This window comes from Rhineura floridana, chromosome 2 (assembly GCF_030035675.1).
Source record: "Rhineura floridana isolate rRhiFlo1 chromosome 2, rRhiFlo1.hap2, whole genome shotgun sequence".
Classification (NCBI taxonomy): Eukaryota; Metazoa; Chordata; class Lepidosauria; order Squamata; family Rhineuridae; genus Rhineura; species Rhineura floridana.
This window is the reverse complement of record NC_084481.1, coordinates 141,529,623-141,556,587: the sequence shown is the minus strand read 5'-3', so window position 1 is coordinate 141,556,587 and position 26,965 is coordinate 141,529,623. Positions and strand designations below refer to the sequence as shown.

Genomic DNA, 26,965 nt, shown 5'->3' with positions numbered 1-26,965 from the left:
ATCCAGACCTTTATACATTTTTAACAAGCCAGGGAAAAACAGATACAGTTCACTGTAGAATATTTCTACTCTATCATGCTCACATACTTCCAAACTATTATGTCCTAACTATACCAGCCTGATAAAATATTAAAATCAATCTCTTCCCCAAGACAACACTAGAACTGCCATTTGTCAATATAGTCTATGACAATTTATTCGAATGGTCAATAGTTTGCAGTCTGCAAGCCTACATGGCTGCCAATTACAAAGATTATGGTTGTGGGTTGGAGCTCTGCATGGAAAACTTTTTTTAATTAACCACTTGCTATTGACTAAGTTGCTAATAAATAATAATAATAATAATACTTGCTGCCTCCTTGTAGGGTATTCTCTGATTCTTTCTTTGGTTATTTCTCTCCAAAACCAAATGGTTCTATGCATCATTTTTATTTATGTAGCATAATTACTGTACACTGACAATTTATTGAGAAAGAAAAGAAAAAAAAACAGGCGTTTGCTTAGACGAGCTTACAGCATTTCACTATTAAGTGCTTATTAATATTTATTTATTTATTTATTTAGACAGACCATTTATATGCCGCTTATATTTAAATAAAACTCTCAATGGTGTACAAGTCGAAACATCTTAAAACAGCAACTACAAAAACAATCAATAAAATACAATTAACCGAACAAAACATCCTCTTTAGTATCAACATAATATAAAATTAAGTACAAGAATAAAATCATAATATACATAATAAACAGAATATTTCCTAAGTTTCAAGGGGAAAAAAACAAGTTAAAACAAGCTTATTTTTAAACATAATAGATTAAACAAATCAGCTCAGTATAATAAAAAGCAAAACAATTAAAATAGCTGCCCCTTTTATAACAGAATTTTGTCTAACTACAGTTTGGGGGAAAATCATTTAGTTTACTCAAACACACCCTTACAAGATTGGCACATTCGTATTTAAACATATCAACATTCTAAACCAACACACACACGTACCTCAAATCACACTCTACAAACACTCGCATAATTCAACCTCATATCTTAAAAACAGCATACTCACATGTACATACCATGAAACTCACCATGACAACCACTCAAATCTACATACAGCTAAATAATACACACACATATTCTAAGTACAACATTCATACCAAACACTCCCCCTTGTCTCTCACGCAAAGGGGCAGAAACTATGCCCACCATGCTCTCACCCTGGGGGTATGAAAAATGGACTGCTTTCAAGTCAATTCTGACTTATGCTGACTCTATGAATACGGTTTTCATGGTAAGCGGTATTCAGAGGTGGTTTACCTAGGGTTGCCAGGCTCAGGGCCTGAGAATGATTCTGTGTCTTTAAGAGAAGAGAAAATTCAGCCAAGTGCAGGTGTTCTTGCAACACTGTAATGGGGAAAAAACACAAGGTGGAATTCTCCCTTCCCCCTGTACAACTTTTAAAGATACAGAAGACCTCTTGGAGGTCAGGCCTGGCAACCAAGAGGTCTTCTGTATCTTTACAAGTTGTGCAGGGGAAAGGGAGAATTCAACCTTGTGGTTTTTCCCATTAGTGTTGCAAGAACACCTGCACTTCGCTGACTTTCTCTTCTCTTAAAGATACAGGATGAGGCTCTGAGCCTGGCAACCCTACCTACCACTGCTTTCCTCTGAGGCTGAGAGGCAGTGACTGGCCCAAGGTCACCCGGTGAACTTCATGGCTATGTGGGGATTCAAACCCTGGTCTCCCAGGTCATAGTCCAACACCTTAACCAATAGAAACCACCTTTTCCAACATAGTAGGCAATGACATTTCCCTCATCTCTCAACTGAGGAACAAAAAGCATTCAAGTCTCAAATATTCATCTAAAGAAGGTCAGGCTTTCAATCACAACAGCTTGTTGGTTTGCCTTCTCTCTCCAGCACTTGCAGCAATGATTTTTCTTGGTGGGTGATGGATTCCAGACGCCAAGATGACTATAAGTGCAATGCTATATGCACCCTTAGCATCTCACATTGTGTGATGTCGAGGCACGCTGAGGCACTACCTCAGGAAGCTCCTCGCCTTTATATACCTAGAGCAGAAGAAGAGAATATGGCAAAGTTGTGGGCAAATGGCAATAGCTGCAGCAGCACACAGAGTCCTTCCAAACACACACACACACATTTATTAGATTTATATCCCACCCTTCCCCCCGGTAGGAGCCCATATTAATAATTAATCTTAATAAATGTTAATAAAGACTGAGTCCCCATCTCCCATCAGAGGCAAGACATCTGAGAAGAGGATAGGAGGCCTTTTCAGTTGTGGCAGAAGGAGGCTTGCCAGTGCTCTCCTTGTTTTCTTTTTGGTGCCATATGCACTTTTAAAAACAGTTGTCATGCCTTTTAGATCTCTTCATTTTTAGGTGTTTCAGCACTCGAATTTTATCTGCCCTGCTGCTTTGTGCTGCTTTTATTATTTACTTTAATCCTCTGTAATTTTTTATGATTTCCGCTGACTCCTTATATAAAGGGGTGTTTCAGTGTTCTTGTGCTAATGTTTTGATTTGTTTTATTGTAAATTTAACTTTTGGTCAGCCACTCTGAGAACCCATTGAAAACCAGGGTAGAAATCTAATATCTAAAAAAATTAAAAACGGGTTTGTTTGTTTTTTAAAAAATTTAATCCTACATAAACTATTTAGGGAGCACTGCACGAACTTCTCCAGACTAACAAATCGCGAGAGTTGATGAAAGGGGGAAGTGAGGAAATATAGATCAGCGGTTTTTGTTTCAAAAAAGAATTTGTGCAAATGCTGTCACACATTCCCAGCTTCATTTCAGTTGAGGATAGGGTTGCCAGGCTCAGGGCCTGAGAATAATTCTGTATCTTTAGGAGAAGAGAAGGTCAGCCAAGTGCAGGTGTTCTTGCAACACTACAATGGGAAAAACCACAAGGTAGAATTCTCCCTTCCCCCTGCACAACTTTTAAAGACACAGAAGACCTCTTGGAGCTGGGCCTGGCAACCTAGAGGTCTTCTGTATCTTTAAAAGTTGTGCAGGCAGAATGGAGAATTTCACCTTGTGGTTTTTCCCATTGCAGTGTTGCAAGAACACCTGCACTGGTCTTACTTTGTCTTATCCTAAAGATACCGGATCAGTCTCAGGCCCCAAGCCAGCCAACCCTGAGGATGAAGACCAAGGGGTTAAACCAAATGCTGCGCATGCAGCGCCTGAAAAATGTGTCGGAAAGTTCCCAAGCGAAGTCAAGAAGTAGAATGAAAATGTCATATGTTAGGAAGGGTTTGGAAACTCCTAAAAGCAGAAAGTTGGCCTCCTTCTTAAGAGTCACGTGTGAAAACGCCTGACACTGTGACTGCAAAAAGTTTACCAGCTCCTCATTATAACAGCATTTAAAGGTGACTTCAAAAGCTCTTTTTTAGACTTGAAGCGTTCCTTTTTGCAAAGAATACCGGCTCCCTCTAGTGGCTTACCTGGGAAAGCAAAGAAACGCTGAGCTTCGGGAACAGCCCATGAAACCGTGAGCGCAGCGTGCCGTTGATTCTGACATCACAAGGGCAAAGCCGGATTCCCTTTGGAGCATGCGCGGTGTGGTCTTTGGTGTTTGATCCCGTCGGCTTGCCGTCCGTTTTTGTACATTGCTGTGTGCCGAGAAGCAGTCGCTCTTGGGAGCTGGGGAAGTAGGGGGCCATTCTAGGCTATGGCAAGTGATGAGTGCGAGCCGGACGCCTTCGATGCCATTGTCATGGCGGAGACGCGGTAGGGCCCGATCGTGGCCTTAGTTCTACTTTGGCCCTTTATGTCTCTCCCCCCTCCCTTTCTTCGTCTCTGGGCGTGCGAGAGAAGCAATGAACGGAGAGGCCTATTTCTATGATTGCACCTTTCCTGGCTGTCATTTAAGAAGGCCCTTATGTTAGAGTAGCTCCGAGAAGCGGGAGAAACTCGTTACTGAGGTTACTTCTATTTTTGCTGGAATGGCTAAATATTCTACTGTCGCCTTAGAATTCGGGTCCGTTCCCCTGCCATGGCTGCTGTGAGCATCCCCCCCCCAGCCCGGAGATGCATTTAGAGGGGAAAGTTTCATATGCCTGATTTCTGCCTGTCGTGCAGTTGTTAAAAAATACGGGATTCCACAGAAAAAGACGCTGGGGCGCGCGTAATATTCCAAACCATGAGCTTATGGGTAGCCTGGCCAGTTTCTTCTCTTACTCCATTCACCAGTCTGTAAAATAGGAATGACCGTGACCTACTTCAGAAGGATAATACAGTGCTTTGTGATTAATGAAATATTTGGGGGTTGGACTTGAAGGCTCTGTAGGCCCCTTCCAACTCTACTGTTCTATGATTCTTTTACATTGTTTCTTTCCCAACATCTTTAATAATAATAGTAGCTTTTACAAAGTCGGTTCAGATTCACCACCATTATAAGTGCTACGCTAATTAGTCAAGTTTTACTATATGGTCTAAGCTATTGCATCATTATATGTTCAGACAAATTCAAACATATATATATATATAAACAAAATGATAATACAGATATTCTGGTCTGTATCAGCTATATCAGTTCATGTCCCTTACAATGTGGCAGTATAGATCTATAAAATCACTTATAATCTTGGCAGCTTGAACAACTTTTCTGTGACCTGAAGAGTACCATAACTCTCATTATTATTCAATTTTTTTAAAAAAACAAGTGCCCTGTATTAAAGAATAGTCCAACAGCTTCCTTTTATGTATAGAACATAGCATGGTAGAACTTCAGTCACCTCTTTGCTACAATTACTTTCATAACATGGGAAGTCATTAAAGTGCCCCTGCATTACCACAGACCTGATATTAAATTAAATAAATACTTGCTTTAAGTTAAGGGACTTCAGTTCTAACATAATTTGCTCGCTATGAGAACTGTTTCCCAAGAAGAAACTGTGGGTGAAATTCTGCTAGATCTTCTTGAAGCTCTCTTTCCAGCCATCCTGTTTTTAGGTTTCATTATTTATTATTTATTTATTTATTTTGTTAAATTTTTATACCGCCCCACTAGCATTAGCTCTCTGGGCGGTGAACAAGAAGAATACAATAAGAACTGTCAGTAAACCAAGACATGGACAGTTTGGTAGTTGGGTTTGTTGACTTTTAGGGTTTTCCCCTGTCCTTCATTCTCCCTTTGTGGCTGTATGTAGTGTGGTGGTTATGGTTTCAGACTGTTGAGGTGCTTTGCCCCAAAAATAGGCTGTCTGAACTCCACACTTCTGACTCCGTGTGTACCTCCAGTGGGGAATCTCGTGCCCCTGAAAAGGGCGTTTCCTGTTGAGAGTTCTGCTGCTGCTCCCCTAAACTGTGCCTGTTCTCTGATTGTTGCTGCTGCTGCCTTTGCAATAAGGAATGATCCTCCAGCGAGCTCTCGGTGTCAGACTTCAGCTCCTCCAGAAAGATGGGTGGAAACTGGTTCATGAATACTGTATAATGAAATATGAGTTCTTGTTGGGAAAAACTCTGATATAGCTAAATGTATATATTTAATAATATCACTTTTTGTATAACTGTACAGTTACGTTATATATATTTTTAATTTGCCACATTTGTATGCTGCCTAATGTATGTAGCTCATAGATTATGAAGAGAAGATTGGTCAAGCTCAAATAAGTCAACTAGTCTGCAATCCTGCACGCAGTTGGGCTGCTTAAATCCCATTGAAGTTGGTTGGAACTCAGTGGGACTCCCTTTGAAGTTAACATGCATAGGATTAAGTTGTTAGCCTCCAAGGTGCAAGCAGTCTTTTGTTGCTCCAGCCTAACAACTCTTTCTCTTGTTGTAGATTTCATGGTGAAGGCTATCAAGAAGGTTATGTTGAAGGAAAGCATGCTGGTGTTGTTGAAGGAAGACAGTATGGAATGCAACAAGGTGCAAACATTGGCTTAGAAGTACGTGTCAGAATTAAAATTGGTATTTTGATCAAAAGAAGCAATATGGCAATTTATGTTTATTGGGGCCTGAATGTATATTCATCTATAATGTGAACGTCACTGCTTCTACTCTTCTGTACCTGGACACATCCAAGTTCCATGCAAAATTCATATTGCAGTAACAATCCCAGATTTAAACAGATTCATTTAAGGTGCAATCCTAAACACATTTACATGGAAGTAGTCCCATTAAACTTAGTTCTGCTGTGCTAGAGTGGGTGAAGCATTTGAAACAGTGCTTTAGGTAAGCCTGTGTTACTAGTTCCTTAGGCATTCTTTACTTGCATGTCTGATTTTTTTTTAAGGAAATAATCTTACTGGCATAACAAGAAAAAAATCACTCTCTCTCCAACTTTATAGATTGGATCATACCTTGGGTTTGCAATGACATGGCAGAGGTTGCTACTTAAAGGCTCCAATGAAAAACACAGGTACATTTTAAACAGAAAGCCAGTGTTTGTCTGTCATCTGTCTCACTCATTGGTTTAGTTTGTTTCCTTGGGATCAAAAAACTAAGACCTGTACAACAGGGCAGAAAACATTACAATAGAAAGGGGAGGGAGACAGTAACAGCATAAGATGTACAGTACAGGAGCCAGGGAGAGGGGGTGCAGCATTAGTCACCAGCACTTACTGCCTCTGCATTTAAGGACCAAATATCACCATACCAGTAACTGGGCCAGCACAGTATCATACATCATGTCATTTTCGTATTGTTTAGCAGTGTTACATCTATGTCAGCATTCAGAAAACATGATGCAGAATACTTGGCTTCCTGTATATTTAGGAATGGTCAAACATGGTCTTTGGTTGACTCTCACTGGGCACTGCAGATGACTTTACCTTCTTAAACAAGAGGGCTTGAGTTAAGCCATGTTTTCTCCCTCCCCCCCCTTCCCTCCCCCTTCCCTCCCCCATTTGTAACATATGTTTTTGTGCTGGTCTGGCTGAACTACCTTGTTATGTTTTAAGTGTTTTGGCAATGACTGCCAATAAATATCATGTGGATGCATTTTCCATTCCTCCCTCAGATACAGAGGTAATTGTTAATTGGCAGGAATCCATTGCTAGACACTGAAAAATGAGGTCATGTGTAGAAAGATATCGGTGCTTTTTTATAGACCAGCATTTCTGGGCTCTCTGCCTGACAAATGGATGCCTCTCTGTTATAGCAAGTGCCAAATTGCTAAATAGGGGTATTTACTTATAAGTTGCAATTGCATAGCCACCTCTTGCTAGGTAGTGCTCTGGAGAGAGAAAAACTGAAATGTGGTGCTTTAATGGAAGTTCATTTTGTCCAGTGTAAGGCATACATTAAGCTGTAGCCATAACCCATGTAAGTTTTTATGCTGTATGTAAGTAGCTGTTGCTGAATTATCTTCAGTTCGCATGTACATAATATGTTGTATATGCAGAACCTTGTAATGAACTATCAACATGCTAAAACGTTGAATAAATAGGGACAAGCAGTTTACAATGATCTGATGTTGAAAATCTATGTTTACATAAGTATGTACATTTTACATGAAATTGTTTTTTCTGAGCTAATGTTCCACATACAGGTAGAAGACATAAATGTGGAGCATCTTTGTTCAAAATGCATTTGTGCTGTTCTCTTGTACGAAACAGGACATTTTTTAGCACTGTCAGTTGATTTAAGAAATCAGTCGATTGACTAAGCTTTCCTTTTGGGACACTTGGGGTGACCTGTGGAGGGAAGGGGGGCTTTAGCGACTGGGGGTGCTTTAGGGAGACAGGGGAGCTTTGGTGATGGTAGATAGGGTTGGTGAATGAAGCCTCTAGTAACAGTATAAAATTCATATTATGCTCTTCAGCAATATGTTAATAAGGAGCAGACCCCACCCACCCCACTAAAAAATTAGCACCCCTGTAGGAGGCAACATTAACCAAACGCCTGGGTGAATGGAAAAGTCTTAGCCTGGCACCTAAAGACTGCCAAGGATGGTATCAGGTGTGTCTGTCTAGGGAGAGCATTCCACAGATGGGGGACGGGGGCTACCTCTGAAAAACATATTTACAGATATTACTGATCCCAAGGGGTAACAGGCCATGTGAAAGTAGATTCCATGTTGCAATGGTAATGTATAAGCTGAACCAAAATTGCTGTGAAGATGGTTATTTGTGAGTGTGGCCTTGATTTTGTGAATTGTCCTTGTGACACCTGTCGGTATGATACTGAAACAACAACAGTAGCACAATACATTTAAAGAGGGTTGGGTGACCGTAGCCTGTATTTCAAGACATCACAGAGATGTAGGACTTTCTCGTCATTATTACATTCTCTTTATTAAATTATTGTGTGTGGGTTTTTTCAGTAAAAAGATAAAAGTCCTAGAGTTGTTAATAGAGATGATTCAGACATTTCCCTGTGATGATCCAACCTATGAAAAACTTCAGGAAGACCTGGAGAAAATCAGAGGACGATTTAAGCAGGTTTGTATCTGATTTTAAAATTGGAATAAAAGGAGCATACATTCAGGTGTATTCAAATTGTGTATTGTTCACATGGCATAACAGTGTTGTTATGATAGGTGATATCTCCTGTTGCATGAGCAGACTTTCCCTTTTTCTCTTCCACCTTGCAGCCTCCCACTTCTCCCAAAATCTGCTTTTGAGGATCCTTTAACCCTCAAATCTTGGAGGCATGCAGGGTGCTGTAGCGCAGAGGAATAGATGGGGAAGTCCCATTGCATGAATGGAAAACCATTCCCCTGGTGGGTAGACACAGATGTTGCCCAATGTGACTTACCTAAGCAGCAGACAAGGAGTGATATCCAACTAAATCATACTCAGGATAGATGCGAGCCCTTTGGTTTTAATGGATCTCCTCTATGACTAACATTGGTTATAACCCAAGGGTAATGTATAGTATAAACTTAATAAAAGCCATCATTTATGATTTCTATTTTTCTTCTTAGGTTTGTTCGTTACTGCATATTCCATCTAATTTTAGACTTGGTGCTGAAGGATCTGCACTTACATTCTGAAAAGCAGCATGAATGGAGAAAAGAACTTCAGTAGGCTCCAAACAAATGGTGAAATCTTGAGTGGACAAACTGACACAAAAGAGTTTTTCACTCACAGAGAGGAAAGCTAACTTCATAAAAGAACAGAACCAATTAATAAAATTGTACGTTACTTGAATTGCAATGTCAATTCAATTTACATGCTCCTGCTAAAGCAGGCAGTATGTAGAGCAGACTCCATTGTGATTCATATTGATTATAACTGATTTGGGAATTAATGCTGGAAATTGTCCTAGAATGTAATTAGACTACAACACAGTGGCATGTTAATCTACCAGTGCCATTTGTATTGAGTTGGTAACTTAAGCGACTTAAGATATTTTCACACAGGTTTTGTAAACACTTTGAATTTTTCATTTGTAAAAATGACATTCTGTTGGCAATGTGTGTAAGAATATATTGCACTATATTAGTGCAAGAAATGCAGTAGCCTAATCTGTAAAACAGATTTATCCATATATATTTGTGTTTTTTCACAAATGTATGCTCTCAACTGACACATCCCTACGGTGATGTGTGCTTTGATCTGTGAGCTACATTTTAATAGATAGTGGACCCGTTGGCACTCAAAGAAGGTTTCATTCCAAAACACCATATTTCCTTTGAAATATCTCCCATACTGACATGTGAAATGTCTCTAGTACTGAGGTGTGGAAATAACTTACGCTGACTGTAATACATTTTCTGACTCTCTTTGAAATAAAGTGTCTCAAGTAGGGACCTGTACAAAAGATTTCACAGTTGAAGGGGAGATTAACATTTGGGGCAGTGCACCCCACCGCACAATTCTTTAAACTGGATCCTTTCGGGAAGGAAACAGATTGAGGCTGGAGGATCATGTGCATGGCCTGCATGCACAGTGTGCCCTTTGGTCCTAGTTAATGGCAAGTAAGTGACAAGCTGAACTCCCAGCTCTGCCCATGCTGAGCTTGTTTCTGTACTCTGTTCTTTCCTGCCAAGAACACTAGGCAACATGAGGGCATTACACATGCTTGGTTGAAGGAGAAGGTTTGATGGTTTGTTTTCAGAATCCATTGTTCCCCTGCATTCCTTAAAATTCCCACAAGCGGCTGAGTGTAACTCCTTCTGCCCTGCCCTTTTTACTTGCCAGCAACTCTGCATTCCCAGTGCCTATGAACAACCTTGTGTAATAACTAATTCATTCAGCTTGTGTGTGATCCTATCTCGCAACACTAATTGGAGCTCACATAACTTGCTCAAACAGAAGAGGAAGGCTGGATGGGGATATGGGAGGGAGCAGAGATTTATCACTTCTTGGACTGCCTTGCTGTGCTGCCTGCGAAAGGCCTTGCCATAGTTTTGTTTTCCTCCTTTTGTCTGGCTCTGTTCACATATCCTGCACCCATCTCAGAGGAATGGTACCCTTTCTGTTTAAGCTACCAAATAGATCTGAGTTAGCAAGCAGCTGGTTTAGGGCCACCTAGTGGGAAAGGTCCCCCTTTAGGATGCACACCTTAACGTGGTGAGGGGGTTTGAGAGTGTTGAAGAAGCTGAGAGCAATGCTGTCAGGAGTAGGGTTGCCAGGTCCATGGCCTGAGACTGATCCTGTATCTTTAGGAGAAGAGAAGGTCAGCCAAGTGCAGGTGTTCTTGCAACTCTGTAATGGAAAAAACCACAAGGTGGAATTCTCTCTCCTCCCTCCACAACTTTTAAAGATACAGAAGACCAATTGGAGGCCGGGGCTGGCAACCAAGAGGTCTTCTGTATCTTTAAAAGTTGTGCAGGGGGAAGGGAGAATTCCACCTTGTGGTTTTTCTCATTACAGAGTTGCAAGGACAGCTGCACTTGGCTGACTTTCTCTTCTCCTAAAGATACAGGATCAGTCTCAGGCCATGGACCTGGCAACCCTAGTCAGGAGTTGAGACCAAGAGGCTAGACTCCTAGCAGGGGCACCCATGGCGGAATGGTCAAAGCTGAGACACCAGACTAAGATGCATCCAAACTCAGAGGAAGGCAATGGGAAACCACCTCTGAATACTTCTTACCACGAAAACCCTATGAACAGAGTATCCAAAATGCAACACGAGATAGTGCTGGAAGATGAGACCCCCAGGTCAGAAAGCACCGAGCTACTGGGGAAGAACAAAGGACAAGTACAAGTAGCGCTGTGACTAATGATGCAGCTGGGTCAAAGCCGAAAGGAAGCCCAGAGGCTGATGCGCACAGATGCGAAAGGAGAGTCCGGAGTTGTATGACACACACAATAGGAACATGGAATGTGAGAAGCATGAACCAGGGAAAGTTAGAAATTGTCAAGCAAGAAATGGAGCATATCAACATTACAATACTTGGTGCGAGTGAATTAAAATGGACAGGAATGGGACATTTTCAATCAGGCAACTACAAAATATTTTATGCAGGAAATGAGAAATCAAGAAGAAACTGGGTTGCTTTAATAATGAGAAGTGATGTAGCAAAAGCAATTAGGAGCTACAACGCAAGGTCTGAGCAAGTGATATCAATGAGATTAAACGGGAAACCTATTAACATAACCATCCAAGTCTACGCTCCAACATCAAACGCAGAAGAAGAATTGGAGAGATTTTACGCAGAAGTACAGGAGGAAATTGATCACACACCAAAACAAGATATGATGATAATCATGGGGGACTGGAATGCAAAAGTAGGGAACAGAGAAGAACTAGGAATTGTGGGGAAATGGGGCTTAGGTGACAGAAATGAAGCAGGAGAAAGACTTACTGAATTCTGTGAAGCCAATGATTTGTTTCTTGTGAACACATTTTTTGAGCAACCAAAAAGACGACTACACCTGGACATCACCAGATGGTCAATATAGGGATCAAATTGATTATATAATTGGAAACAGAAGATGGAGAAGTTCCATACTTTCTGCAAAAACAAGACCAGGAACAGACTGCGGTACAGATCATGAAATGGTAATATAGAAAATCAGAGTAAAGCTAAAGAAGAACAACAAAGCAATCATAATGCCAAAATACAATTTAAATAACATCCCAGAAGAATATAAAGATCAAATAAGGAACAGGTTTGAGGCTTTAAACTTAATTGACAGAGAACCAGAAGAACTATGGAGTGAAGTCAGAGACATTATCATGGAGGAATGCAAAAAGACAATACCTCTTGTTAAAAAGAGAGAAAGACTTCAATGGATGACTGAAGAAACTCTTAAAATGGTTAAAGAGAGAAGGAAAGCAAAAGGAGACAGAAACACGGTCCGAACCCTAAATGCAACTATACAACGACTAGTACGTAGGGACAAAGAAAACTATTACAATAGTTATTGTATAGAAATAGAAAAGGACAACAAAATGATCTGTACCGCAGTCTGCTCCTGGTCTTGTTTTTGCAGAAAGTATGGAAAAGACAATGAAATGGAAATGGACTGCTTTCCAGTCGATCCCGACTTATGGCTACCCTATGAATAGGGTTTTCATGGTAAGCGGTTCAGAGGCGGTTTACCATTGCCCCCCTCTGAGGCTAGTCCTCCCCAGCTGGCTGGGGCCTGTTCAGCTTGCCACAGATGCACAAGCCAGCCTCTTCCTTGTCTGCAACTGCCAGCTGGGGAGCAACTGGGCTCCTTAGGACTATGCAGCTTGCATACGGCTGCACAGGTGGCAGGGCACGAAACCCCTGAGCCACTCACTGTGGGGGTGATCTTTAGCTGGCCCTTTACACCCAGGAGACACAAGCGGGGGTTTGAACTCACATACTCTGGACTCCCAGCCAGGCTCTCCTCCCCCCTGTGCTATACCAGCTGTGTGGAAAAGACAATACCTCTAGTTAAAAAGAAAGATGGATGACTGAAGAAACTCTTAAAATAGTTAAAGAGAGAAGGAAAGCAAAAGGAGATAGAAACACGGGTAGAACAAGAGCCCTATTCCAAAAGATGAGAGAAATGAAAGGGAAATTTAAACCAAGAGTAGGGAAGTTGAATAATAAATGGGAACACACTGACTGACCGAGATGAAATAAAAGGAAGGTGGAAGCAATACACTGAAGAACTCTATAAAAGAGATGACAGGATGACAGATTCATTCATGGAGGAACCATATGATGAAGAACCAGAAATTTTAGAATGTGAGGTGAAAGCTGTTCTTAAACTTCTTGGAAAAAACAAATCACTAGGAATAGATGGCATACCAATAGAGTTGCTACAAGCTGCTGAGACTGAATCTGTCCACATTTTGACAAAAAATTGTCAAGAAATATGCAAAACTAAACAGAGGCCCACAGACTGGAAGCGTTCAATATATATCCCACTTCCAAAGAAAGGGGATCCCAGAGAATGCAGTAATTATTGAACTATTGCCTTAATAACCTATGTAAGTAAAATAATGCTCAAGATTCTACAACAAAGGCCCTTACCATATATGGAGCGAGAAATGCCAGATGCCCAAGCTGGATTTAGAAAGGGAAGAGGCATCAGAGATCATATCACAAACATACGTTGGATAATGGAACGGAGAAAAGAATTTCAGAAGAAAATCACTCTGTGCTTTATAGACTACAGCAAAGCCTTTGACTGTGTAGATCATGAAAAACTATGGAATGCTTTAAAAGAAATGGGGGTGCCACAGCATCTGATTGTCCTGATGCGCAAACTATACTCTGGACAAGAGGCTACTCTAAGGATAGAATATGGAGAAATTGATTGGTTCCTCATCGGAAAGGGTATGAGGCAGGGTTGTATTTTATCACCCTATTTGTTTAATCTGTATGCAAAGCATATCATACGGAAAGCAGGATTGGACCAAGATGAAGGAGGTGTGAAAATTGGAGGGAGAAACATCAATAATTTAAGATATGCAGACGATACTATACTCTTAGCAGAAACCAGTAATGATTTGAAACGAATGCTGATGAAAGTTAAAGAGGAAAGCACAAAAGCAGGACTACAGCTGAACGTCAAGAAGACTAAAGTAATGACAACAGAAGATTTATGTATCTTTAAAGTTGACAATGAGGACATTGAACTTGTCAAGCATTATCAATACCTCGGCACAGTCATTAACCAAAATGGAGACAATAGTCAAGAAATCAGAAGAAGGCTAGGACTGGGGAGGGCAGCTGTGAGAGAACTAGAAAAGGTCCTCAAATGCAAAGATGTATCACTGAACACCAAAGTCAGGATCATTCAGACCATGGTATTCCCGATCTCTATGCATGGATGTGAAAGTTGGACAGTGAAAAAGGCGGATAAGAGAAAAATCCTCATTTGAAATGTGGTGCTGGAGGAGAGGTTTACGCATACCATGGACTGCGAAAAAGACAAATAATTGGGTGTTAGAACATATTAAACCAGAACTGTCACTAGAAGCTAAAATGATGAAACTGAGGTTATCATACTTTGGACACATCATGAGAAGACATGATTCACTAGAAAAGACAGTAATGCTGGGAAAAACAGAAGGGAGTAAAAAAAGCGGAAGGCCAAACAAGAGATGTATTGATTCCATAAAGGAAGCCACAGACCTGAACTTACAAGATCTGAACAGGGCGGTTCATGACAGATGCTCTTAGTGGTCGCTGATTCATAGGGTCGCCATAAGTTGTAATTGACTTGAAGGCACATAAGAAGTGGGAAAAGTAATTATATCACTAGGAAATAAAGATGTAAAACTACTTTTGTGCTTCACTGGAAATGCCAAAAGGATTGATAATTTTTTAAGGAAATTCTTTTTCTAGATGTTTATTCCTCAAAACCTAATCTCGTTTAAAATGAATGGAATATTGCTTGTTTAAACTGCTTTTGGCACATAAAATTCAGAAACCAGCATTGAAAAATTATTACTATGTTTATATCCTACTTTTCCTCCAAGGAGCTCAAGGTGGTGTACAAACATTGCTTTCCCCCTCTTCTCCCAGAACAACCCTGTGAGGTAGGTTAGGCTGAGGGACAGTGACCAGCCCAAGTTCACCCAGTGAGCTTCATGGCCGATTGGGGATTTGAATCATGGTCTCCCAGGTCCCAGCCTGAAACAACTACACAATGCTGGCTCTGTTTTTAAACAGTGCCTTATTGTGTTATGCAGCTTTCCATGTTTTTACAGCTTGATTGAATTGTCAAATGGGTGCAATATGGTGACATCTAGACTTGCCTTTTTACAGTAGGGTCCCACTCATACGGCGGGTTATGTTCCGGACCCCCGCTGAAAAGTGAAAAACGCTGAAAAGCAGAACTCATTGAATAGAATGATGCGCGACGCTCGAAAACTGCCGTAAAAGTGGAGCAAGCGCCTTATGAGTGCAGCTTTAGTCTAATTGCATCTAATTGAGACAGCTGCATTAGCGAAGTGCTATAAAGCGGGGCCCTACTGTATTTCACTGAAATTGGGGGAGGGTCATTGCAAACATAAGCAAATACTTCTGTCCCATACCTTTCTTCTGGTGCTAGATATTCTTTATTCATGTTCCCTAAATTTTGCTGTGGATTGTTCAGCTGTAAACATTTACTAAATCTTCAGTCATGTCTGTCATGCTGTAAATGAAACTCAAATGCGCTACATGAGATGGTCATGTCTATAGCCTGTTCTGGTCATGTCCCCTGTCTGGTATTGTGGATACCAATTTGGGATATCCTTTCTTTTATACGAAACTCTTTTTCTTCAAATGGTCTCTTGTTGCAATCCTGGGAGGCTGGGAAGTGCGTTTCTGCTTGCACATATCAATTCAACTGTGTAATAAAAGTCCATTTGCCTGGTTTTCAGCCTTATAAAATATGCTTGGTTTAAATACCTTGCATTCTTAAAACTTAAAATTGACACAAAAACGAGTAGGCGCCTGCTTATAGTATTGTAGTTATCTCTGTCTCCCCCCCCCCCCCGAATTGGCTAACTGCAGAGAGTTCTCGGCCTACTTGGCACATTCTGTTTTGCTTTGATCAGTGGAAAGAGAGCGAGTAGGTTGGAACACCAAAGGCTTGGAAGGGATCATCTGTATCCTCTGGCAGTTCCCCAGGCCAGCTTACCTCACCTACTCAAGGATGACCACTATACCAAAAGAAGAAAAATGAATTATCAGTTTATCAACTGAGGATTTGATTTATGTTGTAGAAACGTCAAATACACACGTCATTTTGGAGAGAAGAAACTTTCAAGGACCTTTTAAGAGTTAATTTTTACATGGATTTCTGTATTATCTAGATATGTTTACTTGTCAAGTCATATGAGATCACTAAGGCTCTGCTTTGTAATTTAGCCATTGAGACTTTTACATTAGATTAATTATTCTTCAGAGCCAATGCCTATTTTTGTAAAAACCTTTGGTGTACTCCTTGTAATATAGTGTGTACTTTTGGAGGAATAGCAAGAAGTTAGCAACACATCCATTTGCCCCCTAATATTACAGACAAGCTTAGGAAAGGTGTTGATTCTTTTATATGGGATTTGATTTACACAGAAGAGATTAGATTAATCGCAATTTGCAAGGTTTTTTGAAACCTAAGATCTATAAACTCTTTTATGTCTACGCCTATTGTTCTCAGTACTACCAAATTAAATATACACCATGCCAAGTGTGGAATGTCTTTTTCCAGGCGGCAGCTTTTAAGGTGAAGATTTAATTATATCAAAGACTCCACACTTGGGAGTAACACAACCTGGACCATTAAAATATATAAGAAAATGTCTCCCTTGTACAAGATCTTCCACTGATGTTTGACACAGACAAAAATGACCCTTACGCTTTGATCCTAAGTAGCATGTGGCCTTTTATGTTTTCCTGTCTGCAATCCATTCTGCCAATTAGTTATTTTGATAATTGCAAAAATTGTTAGAGCAGAATAGCTTGAGGCTTGGGATTTATTTTAAAGAGAAACAGTTGTTAATGGCACTTGTCCTTTTAACTCTCAGTTATAATGCCATGGAAGCTTTGCTTGCATTGATGTAGGGCAATACGGTCAATAAAGAGTGCTCTTAGCGGTTCAGGTGTTGGACTATGGCCTGGGAGACCAGGATTCAAATCCCCACTCAGCCATGAAGCTCACTGGGTGACCTTGGACCAGTCACTGCCTCTCAGCCTCAGAGGGAAGGAATGGTAAACCCCCTCTGAATACCGCTTACCATGAAAACCCGACTTGAAGATCGACTTGAAGGCAGGCTATTTCATTTCATAGGCATCCTGAGGTCCACTTCCATTGTAGGCAACCTTGGGGGGGGGTGTCTACTAGCGTGGGGTGTTGCCAGACACTTTTTTCCATTCTCCACCCTGGAAAGCAAGAGATATTATCACAGTTCAAGTGCACATTCCAGCCAGGTAGAGGAGGGTACAGAGCAGGGTCATAATGGATGAGGCTCGGGGAGGGGCATGGTCCAGGCAAAGTACTGAGGGCCAAACAGAGAAGTCTGGAGAAGCACATTCAACCCTTAGCAATACATACTTTCAAAAAAGTAGGTTCCATTGAGGTCAATGGTGCTTACTCCCAGGTATCTGTGTAGAATTGCAGCCTAAATGTGGGTGGGATTCTTTTTGAGGAGTAACTTTCTATATTATAGGTTAAGTAATTTCACTTTCGTGACTGCAAGTATAATAGGACCAATAACTGTGTCCTCAAAGCCATTTTTTTCCAGTGGAGTTTGTTTGCTCACTTATTCCAAAGGTGGCATCCTTAAAAAGGACCCTTTATTAATTATAATATTTATTTGTTGCCATTTATATTCTACCAACATAGCTCAATACTGCCCTCAGGGGAGTTTGTAACATTAAAAAATATATAACTAAAGTCTTTAACAATAGCAATCCCATGCTAGCAGCAGAAAATAAAAGAACCCTCCTCTAGTAACATTGTCATAAAATTAAGGTGGGGACCTAGGAGTGAGTTACTTATTTCATTTAAAAGCATTCTAACCCACCCTGACAAAGGGCACAGCATAATGAAAACTAAACTAGAATGTATCAGCAACACAACAACAAAAATAGAGAGCAGAAAATATACAAACCAGACAAAATATAACAAACCCACATGAAACTAATTACCAAATGCTTCAGACAATTATGTTTTAAGGTGCTGGTAAAAGCTCACCAGCATCAATGCCAACTGAATCTCAAGAGGGAGGACTTTCCACAATTGGGGTGCTCTCTGTATCCAACTTAGTATCTCCTCGGGATTATTGTTAGGGTTTTTTAGACACTAAGCTTTGTCTCAGCAGTTTCCCAAGTCCCTTCCTAAATGTTCAGCTTTCACTATTTTCTGTTAAATATAAACCTCCAGACCTTTTTCATGCAGACACACGGAAAGTGTGCAAGCAATATACTGCTCACTTGTTCACTAACATTGCTTTCCTATGCATGTTTATTCAGAAGTGAGTCCAACTGTGTTTAGTGGATCTTACTCCCAGTAACTGTGCATGGAATTGGAGCCTGAAGTGCATGACTTCCCCCAAAGAATCCTGGAAACTGTAGTTTACCCATCACAGAGCTACAATTCCCAACACCCATAACAAACTACAGTCCCCACAGTTTTTTGAGGGAAGTCATGTGCTTTAAAGGTGCTGTAAATGCATGGTGTGTATCCAGCCATAAACTTGGCCACACCTTCCAGCTTGAGTTAGCACCTGCAAAGATGCTAAGCCACTTGACAAGCACTTTTGCACTTTTTCACAGTTGTATTGAAATGTTTACTTTAGCTTTATTTGAATTATAAGCAAACTGTATTTAGAATGGTTCTAGTGGGCGTGTGTGTGCGCGCACATGTCTATTCCCTGCTCACCCTCTTCTCTTGCTGCATACAGCCTGCATAAACCACAGTTATTGAATATGGATTCAAACTGTACCTCTTAACTATTATTCATGGTATTATAGAAGCCACCTTTCTCCAACCTGGTGATCTCCAGATGTTGTTAGACTGCATCTTCCAGCAGCCCCAGCCAGCATGGCCAATGGTGAAGGTTGATGGGAGTTGTAGTTCAGCAACGTCTGAAAGGCAGCGGTATACAGTTTCCTACAACAACAAAAAGTACACTTTTTGTTGCTCTTTGTTTCAGATAACCAAAGAAGTTAGACGTATGTTACAAATAAATAACATTCTCATGATGTATATTCTGTGCACTGATGTTCACCTAGCACATAAATCATCAAGGCATTGAGCTAAGACAAGAGTTGGAGAATCTGTGTCCGTCCACATGTTGTTGGACTCCAGCTTCCATAAGTCCCAACTAGCATAGTCAATGGTCAGGGATGATGGCAGTTGTAGTCTCGCACCATCTGGGGGGCCCCAGCTGCCCCAGCCCCAGCACCAAAAGAATGCCCCTGCCCCAGTTTAAACGACCATGGCCGGAGGGTAGAAGTGAATTGCCCTTGGTTCACAGTGTAAAGAATCCAGTGGATCTGTAAGCTGAGTTCAGTGAAGAGTCTTACCTCAGAGCACTTGTTCTCTGAGGCCAATTTCTGCCTCCTGAATTCCTCAGTTTAAAGTGTGGTGGTGCAATCCTTGGAGTTCAAAGGGCTGGTAAATGAGATAAGCAGAGATCTCTGAGAGTCATTTGGATACCAATAACAGTAAGAGGAGATAGCCAATCAGGAAGAATTTGCTTCTAATATTCAATGGACTTGAATATTAATTTTTCATAGTTGTCTAGATAGGAGGCAGACATCAGGGGGTTAAAGGATCATCATCACCATTATTATTATTAAACAGCAGTAAGCAAAAATAAGGTGCCTAGAATACAGGATTATTAAAACAGGATGACCTACAGAAAATATAGAGAATCCATAATAAATAGTTTGTAGAAAATACAATAAATGAGAAAAATGGTTTACAGGCAAGAAATAAGCAACTGAAAGGTGCATGAATTTTGGGGCTGTGCCCAAGGAAGGAGCGGTAGCAGAGGTTCAAAAGGCATGCCTAAAGGAAGGGAAATGGAAGGTGACATGACAGAAAGCTAATGGTAAATAATAGTGGTCTGGCCTATTATTATGCCATGTGTATTGTGTTCTGCAAACAGGAAAAGATGTGTTTACAATTAGCAAGCACTATGCAAACGCAATACCAGAATATTATTAATTTATTAATCACCTTCCACACAAGCCTCTCAAGGTGATGTTCAATAAAGGCATCAAAAAAACAGTTAAAAACAAAAAAAGGAGATACATTTCAAAACAAAACAGGCATCTATAGCAATCACCCAGCTGGGAAAGCCTGTAGGAAGAAAAATGTCTTCAGTTGTTTCCAGAAAGTTCAGATAGTGGGGCTCTGCTGTATCTTGAGAGGAATGCGATTCCACAGAACAGGGCAGCAACACTAAAAGCCCTGCTCTGAGTTACTGTGGCGTGGGCTTCTGATCTGTTTGGAACTTTAAGGAGAAGCTCTCCTGCAGACTGCAGTGACCTCCTGGGTATATAAGGGATAAAGTGGTCTTTCAAGTAATAATAAATAATAAATAAAATTTTATTTGTTAGTCGCCTATCTGTCCGAATTAACGGACACTCTAGGTGACTTACAGCAGCATGATAAAATACAATACACAATTCAAACACATTCATCAATTAAACTAACATCAAAAACATTAATTAATACATCAGAAACTAATCCACCTCGAAGTTCCTGTAGGCCTGCCTGAATAGCCAGGTCTTTAAAGCTCAGCGAAAACTCATCAGGGAGGAGGCATGTCGGAGATCGTAGGGGAGAGAGTTCCAGAGGGTGGGGGCCACAACCGAGAACACCCTCTCTCTGGTCTGCACCAGCCGAGCTGTTTTGACCGGTGGGACCAATCTGGTCCTGAGCTGCACAGGGCCTTATACAGTATGTTAGTACCAACATCTTGACCTCAGCCTGGCAGCACATTGGCAGCCAGCGCAAATCCCACAAACAAGGTGTTGTATGCTGGCAGCAGTTTGCCCCCACAAGCAACCTAGCTGCTGTGTTCCGCACCAGATGCAGCCTTCAAAACAACCTCCAGGGAAGCTCCACATAGAGTGCATTGCAGTAATCCAACCATGAGATTACCAATGCATGGACAACTGTGCTCAAGATATCCTGATCTATGAATGGCAATACCTGTCTTACTAATTAAAGTTGGTAAAAGGCACTCCTAGCCATCAAGGATACCTGTGCCTGCAATGACAGAACTGGATCCAGGAGCACCCTCAAATTACACACCTACTCCTTCAGGGAGAGTGCAACCCATCCAGGCAGGCAACTTACTGACTTCCCAGACCCAGGAAGGCACCCACAGAGCATCTTGCCAGCATTCAGACTCAGTTTATTAGCCCTCATCCAGCCCGTTACTGTATCCAGACACCAGTCCAGGGCCTTCTCAACTATTCCTGATTCAAATGTTACAGAGAAATAGTGTTAGGTGTCATCAGTGTACTGATGATGCCTTGCTCCAAATCTCCTAATGACCACTCCCAATGGCCTCATGTAGATGTTAAATAGCATTGATGGCAGTATAGTGTCCTGAGACATGCCATAGTTCAAGAGCCAGGGGGCCAAGAAGCATTCATCCAATGCTCCTTCTGGAACAGTACCTGGAGATAAGACTGAAACATTGCAGAACAGTGCCCCTGGTGCCCATTTCCTTTAGATGGACTAGGAGGATGTCATGGTTGATGATATCAAAAGGCTATGAGAGATCTACTAAGAGCAACAGGATTGCACTCCCCACCCCACTCCGTCCTTCTTCAGTCCCAATAGAAGGCATCCATCAGAGCAACTAAGCCAGATTCAGTTGCAAACCTTGGTCTGAATCCCGACTGGAACAGGTCTAGATACTTAGTTTCCCCCAGGAATGCCTGCATCTGTGTTGCCACAACCTTATTGAGTATCCTGCCCCAAAAGAGAGTATTTGAGATGGGGAAGTAGTTATTAAATACCATTGGGTCCAGGGTGGTTTTTTCAAGAGTGGCCACACTATCACTTTCTTCAAGGTGGCCAGCAGCCTAGACAAGTTCACCATGCCCTAAACCCATCCAGAAATAAGAAGGAATTGTGTCTTCAGACCAAATGAACTAGTAATAGGCAAGGTTTGGGGTGATTTAGACACTAGGCTAGAAGGTGATGACTACATGTGAAAGATAATTAAAACAACAGTAGAGCAAGGTTTAGTCCTAATGGATAGAAGTAAATAAATGGATAGGAAAACAACAGAGAGCTGGTTTAGAGTAGGAGGTTAAGGCTAGAATCCTATACACCTGTACCTGGGAATAAGTCTCTGGGAGTAAATAATATGCTTAGTAGTAGTAGTAGTAGTAGTAGTACTTTCATTCTGATATCATCCCAATGTTCTCAAAGCATTTTATATCTACTTAATTGTAATTCTTCCAATAATATAACCCATGACCACTCTAAGCAGCAGATGCTTCGGGATGGGTAGTGGTTATAAGGTGTTGGAGTATCAAGCTGTGATTTGTGCCACCTGGACTGCCCTATGTCTCTTAAACTAGCCTGATGCCCTCAGGCATGGTGGCTGACACTGTTCTATCACCAGTGTTATTTGAACACTCTTATTTGAAGTACTTATCTAGGTGTAGTGGTTAAGGTGTTGGACTACAACCTGGGAGACCAGGGTTTGAATCCCCACATAGCCATGAAGCTCACTGGGTGACCTTGGGCCAGTCACTGCCTCTCAGTCTCATGAAAACCCTATTCATAGGGTCGTCGTAAGTCGGAATCAACTTGAAGGCAGTACTTTTTAATTTTTATCTAGTCAGCTTTTGTACATGGATGTGAGGATGTCATGGTTGATGATATCAAAAGGCTATGAGAGATCTACTAAGAGCAACAGGATTGCACTCCCCACCCCACCCCGTCCTTCTTCAGTCCCAATCTTGGCAACAAAATGCCAGTCTTGGCAACAAAATGTCTTGGTATGGCCCTGTAGATACATGAAGTGAGAGGGAGATTATCAGGTAGGTAACCTTGAGGGTGTAACTAACATAGAGCTGTTACTATATACAATTGTGTAACAAGCAATTTATCCAAGAGTTAATTTACTGGAGATTGTCTACTGGTACTAACAGTGACATTATTATTTTGAAAACATTACAGATCCCAAGTTTGTGGATCAAATCCTGACATTGGAATGAGATGGAAGAAAGGCTTCACAGGAGCACAACCATCATTTACAAAACCATGTTTCTCATACAATGACTGCAGTTGTGAGCGATAGGTCGGTTGTATGAAACCCAGAGGAGGCAGTGATGGCCAACAACTTGGACAGCTTTCAAAAAGGATTAGATAAATTCATGGAGGATAACAGTATCAAAGGCTACTTGTCACAATAGCTATGCTCTGCCTATCAGTGTTCTTCTGAATACCAGTTGCTGGAAACCTGTTGGGGGGGAGTGCTCTTGTGCTCAGGTCCTGCTTGCGAGCTTCCTGTGGGCATCAGGTTGGCACTGTGAGAACAGGATGCTGGACTAGATAAGCCACTGGCCTGATCCAGCAGGCTTTTCTTATGTTCTTACGGTCTTATGTTCATTATCACACCTTTCTTATAAATGGCAACATTACCTGTCATTGAAAACAATCCTATCCTTTGTATACTCAGTAACTTTTATTGTACATCGCTTCGGTTCATTTTTATGAAGAAAAGAGACTAATAAATTTAATAAATAAAACAAACTGTGAAATGATGCTGAGGAATTGTTGATAAATGTCAACTTCCTGTTTACAAAAAGCATATAAACTAAAAGTTATGAAGCTATGGTGAGTACATAAACAGTGTTGGACGTAGCAGCTGTCTTTTCGGTGTTTCTGAGGTAGAAAAAGGCTGCTCTGCACTTCAAAGGAAATGTTCAAGAGTAATACATAACCCTCAGTCTTTCATTTTCATGAATCCCAGTTTTAGATAGAATCTGTCAAAACTGGAAACGAGACAATTACCATTTCTTATTCATTTTAATGGTCTCTAAGCTGTTATTTTGGGATTTCCACTTCCTGCATTTTTTTTTCATTTGCCAAATAAGGTTCTCTCATGTTTCATATAGTGCCTTAACTATAAAGCCTACTTGAATACATTTTGGGAACAGCATCTAACTTTTGTCTTGAGAGGGCAAGACAGCTGAATAGAATTTAGAAGTTTTTTATACTGGGACTCAGTATAACAGAGGCAACAATTGTTGTTTCAAATGGGCCTGCCTATTTTTAGGAACCTTGTTGGGGACAAGATTGTGTGATGCACAGACAACCTCCCCATCTAGCATTGGGATTAATCACACATGTTGCTGCTTTTCGTTATGTTTAGAAGCATAAACGATGCTTTCTTCAAATATTCTGAAGGTATAATGAACTTTTTAAATCTTTAGGCCCCCTCAGAATCCAGGGACTAATCAACATTGCATGGAATCTTTCCTGAATGTAGGAACTGTGAGTCAGCAGCTCTTTAATTTTTTTAGTTGGTGCTATTGTTCCTACAGCAAGCTTTACTGCTATTGTCCAGTGTTTGTCCAGCTCACGTTTACCGGACTGTGGGAACGGATTAGGGTTTCATGGCTTTCCCCCCCTCTTCTTGCATAAACTCATGATCAAAGACATTCCTTGGATGACAAAACACTGTATACTGTGTCACACAGTCCTGACCAGACTGCACGAATAGTAGTTTAAAAACACATGCCTCCATTGTTCTCTAACTGGCTTTTTTAAAAAAAACCAAAAAATTTAGGTACAGACACATTTTTTTAAAGGCCCAATTTACTATTTTTATAAGCAAACGTGGCCGCATATACAATTTGATCATGGTAAACAGCTACGAGAGAGGTCCTCCACTCCCAAATCACAAGTAGTGGAAGACTGCATTTTTTGTTGCTGCTGTCGAGAATTGACAATGATAGAAAATAGCAACAATGGTATCCTCGGTTTGCTGAAACTGCATCTCCTGTATATCTCCTGTATATCTACATGTAAGTAGAGCTAGTTTACAAGATACAATCTGTAAGATTTTAAACATGGATCAATTTTTAAAAAAAAAGTTTGGATGTTTATATAATTCATTTTAAACATGGAAGCTGTCTTATTTATTTGTTTCATTTATATCCTGCTCTTCCTCCCAAAAGGAGCCAGAGCAGCAATACTTCATATGGTTATTTGTTCCTAGGAATGCAATTACCCGTTGGTAAAAATCAAGATACCGTTATGTTAAAAACTATGTTAACTTATTAACCTCCCCCTGGCCCCCTGCTCCCAGTCCCCCCTATAGACTGTGAGGGCTGCTCCACCTACCTGTCCTCTCTTTCTGTGAATGCCCTGTGTGCTGGGTGCGCAGGTTGCTGCCATCAACCAAGATGGTGGTGGAGGCTTCTCTAAGACGCTGATACCCCCGCCGCCATCTTTATTGATGGCACACATGCATGCTATGCTGCATACGTGCACATGCCTGTCATCAATCAAGATGGCAGTAGGGGCATCAACTCCTTAGAGAAGCCTCTGCTGCCATCTTGGCTGATGGCAGCTGCATGCACAGAGCATTCACAGAAAGGGAGGAGAGGTAGATGGAACTGGTGGGTGCTGCGGGCCCACACGGTCTGGGGGGGACCCTGGGAGCTCTGTCTCTGCACTCTGCAGCAGGGTTGGGAATCAACCCTGCTGAGGATTGTGGAAGAGAAGAGCTACCTCCACACCTTAAGGAGGGGCCATTCAGGGGGCCCTTTAGGCCACAGGGGCCTTCGGCCAGGACCCGACCTGGCTGCCCTTTGGCACCAGCCCTGTTGAAAGGTATATACCCTGACTTTCAATCAAATGGTTCCCTAAAGCAGCTTACAACAGATTGTAACTATGGAAGACAAAGCAAATTCACACCTGTCTTGGTAAAAAGGAAGCCAACAGAGATGCTGGGAGGAGGCAGGAGAGAGAGTGCAAGGTTAAAGCTTCCCTCCAGCTTCCTGGTGGATTTTTGCTGCTGCAATCCATACAGAGGCTGTGGCAAGCCTAGGAGAAACAGCTACCTTCCCCCACAGCCTCCAAAGGATACTACCAAGGAGCATTGGATGTCACTAGGGGGTGGGCTTCCCCTCAGGCAGGCTAGATGGAATGCACCTCCTGGGTTATCTCTTAGCAGAGATAAGCAGAGGTTATCTCCAGACTTGTCACTGTTTTGTAGGAGGGATTCATGCACATACCGGAACTTTAGCTTTGTGTAATGAAAGGGCTGTCGCCTTAGTGCCTAGTGCAACAAATCCACTTAGAAAACAAAGCATGGACGTTTTGCGGTTTGGAAAGTGACAGGAAATACATTGAAAAGTATGGGATAAATGAATTATGAATGGGAAAACGTGTAAACACCCCAAAACATAATCAGTGTGAAAGGGATTTTAGAAATCAGGACAGAAGCGCTACCATTTAAATCTGTTAAAATAATGCCCCATGTTGAAAGCAGCCCTGGACCATGGCATAGGCAGACAGGTGGGGTGGTGGTGGTCTGATGATTCTCTCCTATGTTGTGTAGCTGGACAAAATTGCTTTCTGTCCTCCCCCAAGCTATTATTTGTCCCTGAGGGAGCCATTTGCTGCAATGAATGGGCATTTCATGTATTCCTCCTATTCGAGTTTTTTTTAAGGTCTGGATGGACAATTGTGTAGTAAATGTAAAGAATATTCTTGGTCTTGGTCTTAGTGGTGGGATGGCTACAAGATATGCTATTGGAACATAATATAAAGCATCTCTCCAGCTTTCTGATGTTCCTGCCAGCTGAGGGGAGCCCAGGACAGGGAAGCTCTCTTCCCCCACTCCCAAGTTCTTTGTCCAAGAAACACCAGATATAACTGTCACTACAGCAGCTTTTTTCTGAAAAGTAATGTTGCATTTATCAGTGTTGCATTTGCCAGTTTTGACACCCTGGCACACATTTCTAAAAGGGAAAAAATCAACAAAAATGAAAGGGAGAGACTACCTTGTGGAGACTATTGAAAAACATTATTTAATATTAAATACAGAAATATATGCTGTACATGCATGACATAAAGAGATTGATTAAAAGATATACAGGCATACATGTAAATTATTCATTAATCATGCAATCAATAA

The 26,965-nt window shown here is 41.3% G+C and overlaps 1 protein-coding gene across 3 annotated transcripts; it reads left to right on the top strand.

Annotated features, from left to right (window-relative positions):
• The first annotated feature begins 3,445 nt into the window (after window positions 1-3,445).
• Window positions 3,446-23,575, top strand: LTO1 (LTO1 maturation factor of ABCE1). 3 transcript variants are annotated; one of them, XM_061610684.1, is made up of 5 exons: window positions 3,446-3,754; window positions 5,811-5,916; window positions 6,319-6,389; window positions 8,295-8,412; window positions 22,993-23,575. In XM_061610684.1, the coding sequence occupies exons 1-5, from the start codon at window positions 3,696-3,698 to the stop codon at window positions 23,017-23,019; spliced, it is 381 nt and encodes a 126-aa protein (XP_061466668.1). In that variant the 5' UTR covers window positions 3,446-3,695; the 3' UTR covers window positions 23,020-23,575. The 3 variants fall into 3 exon arrangements, with proteins under 3 accessions (XP_061466668.1, XP_061466669.1, XP_061466667.1); XM_061610683.1 differs by lacking the exon at window positions 22,993-23,575 and adding an exon at window positions 8,898-9,123 and having other exon boundaries at window positions 3,450-3,754; XM_061610685.1 differs by lacking the exons at window positions 8,295-8,412; window positions 22,993-23,575 and adding an exon at window positions 8,898-9,123 and having other exon boundaries at window positions 3,448-3,754.
• Window positions 23,576-26,965: the final 3,390 nt, after the last annotated feature.

Coding starts and splice junctions, on each gene's coding strand:
- LTO1 (XM_061610683.1), top strand. CDS start 3,696: ATGGCAAGTGATGAGTGCGAGCCGGACGCCTTCGATGCCATTGTCATG. Junction 5,917..6,318: donor GTGCAAACATTGGCTTAGAA/GTACGTGTCAGA, acceptor CCAACTTTATAG/ATTGGATCATACCTTGGGTT. Junction 8,413..8,897: donor TCAGAGGACGATTTAAGCAG/GTTTGTATCTGA, acceptor TTTTCTTCTTAG/GTTTGTTCGTTACTGCATAT.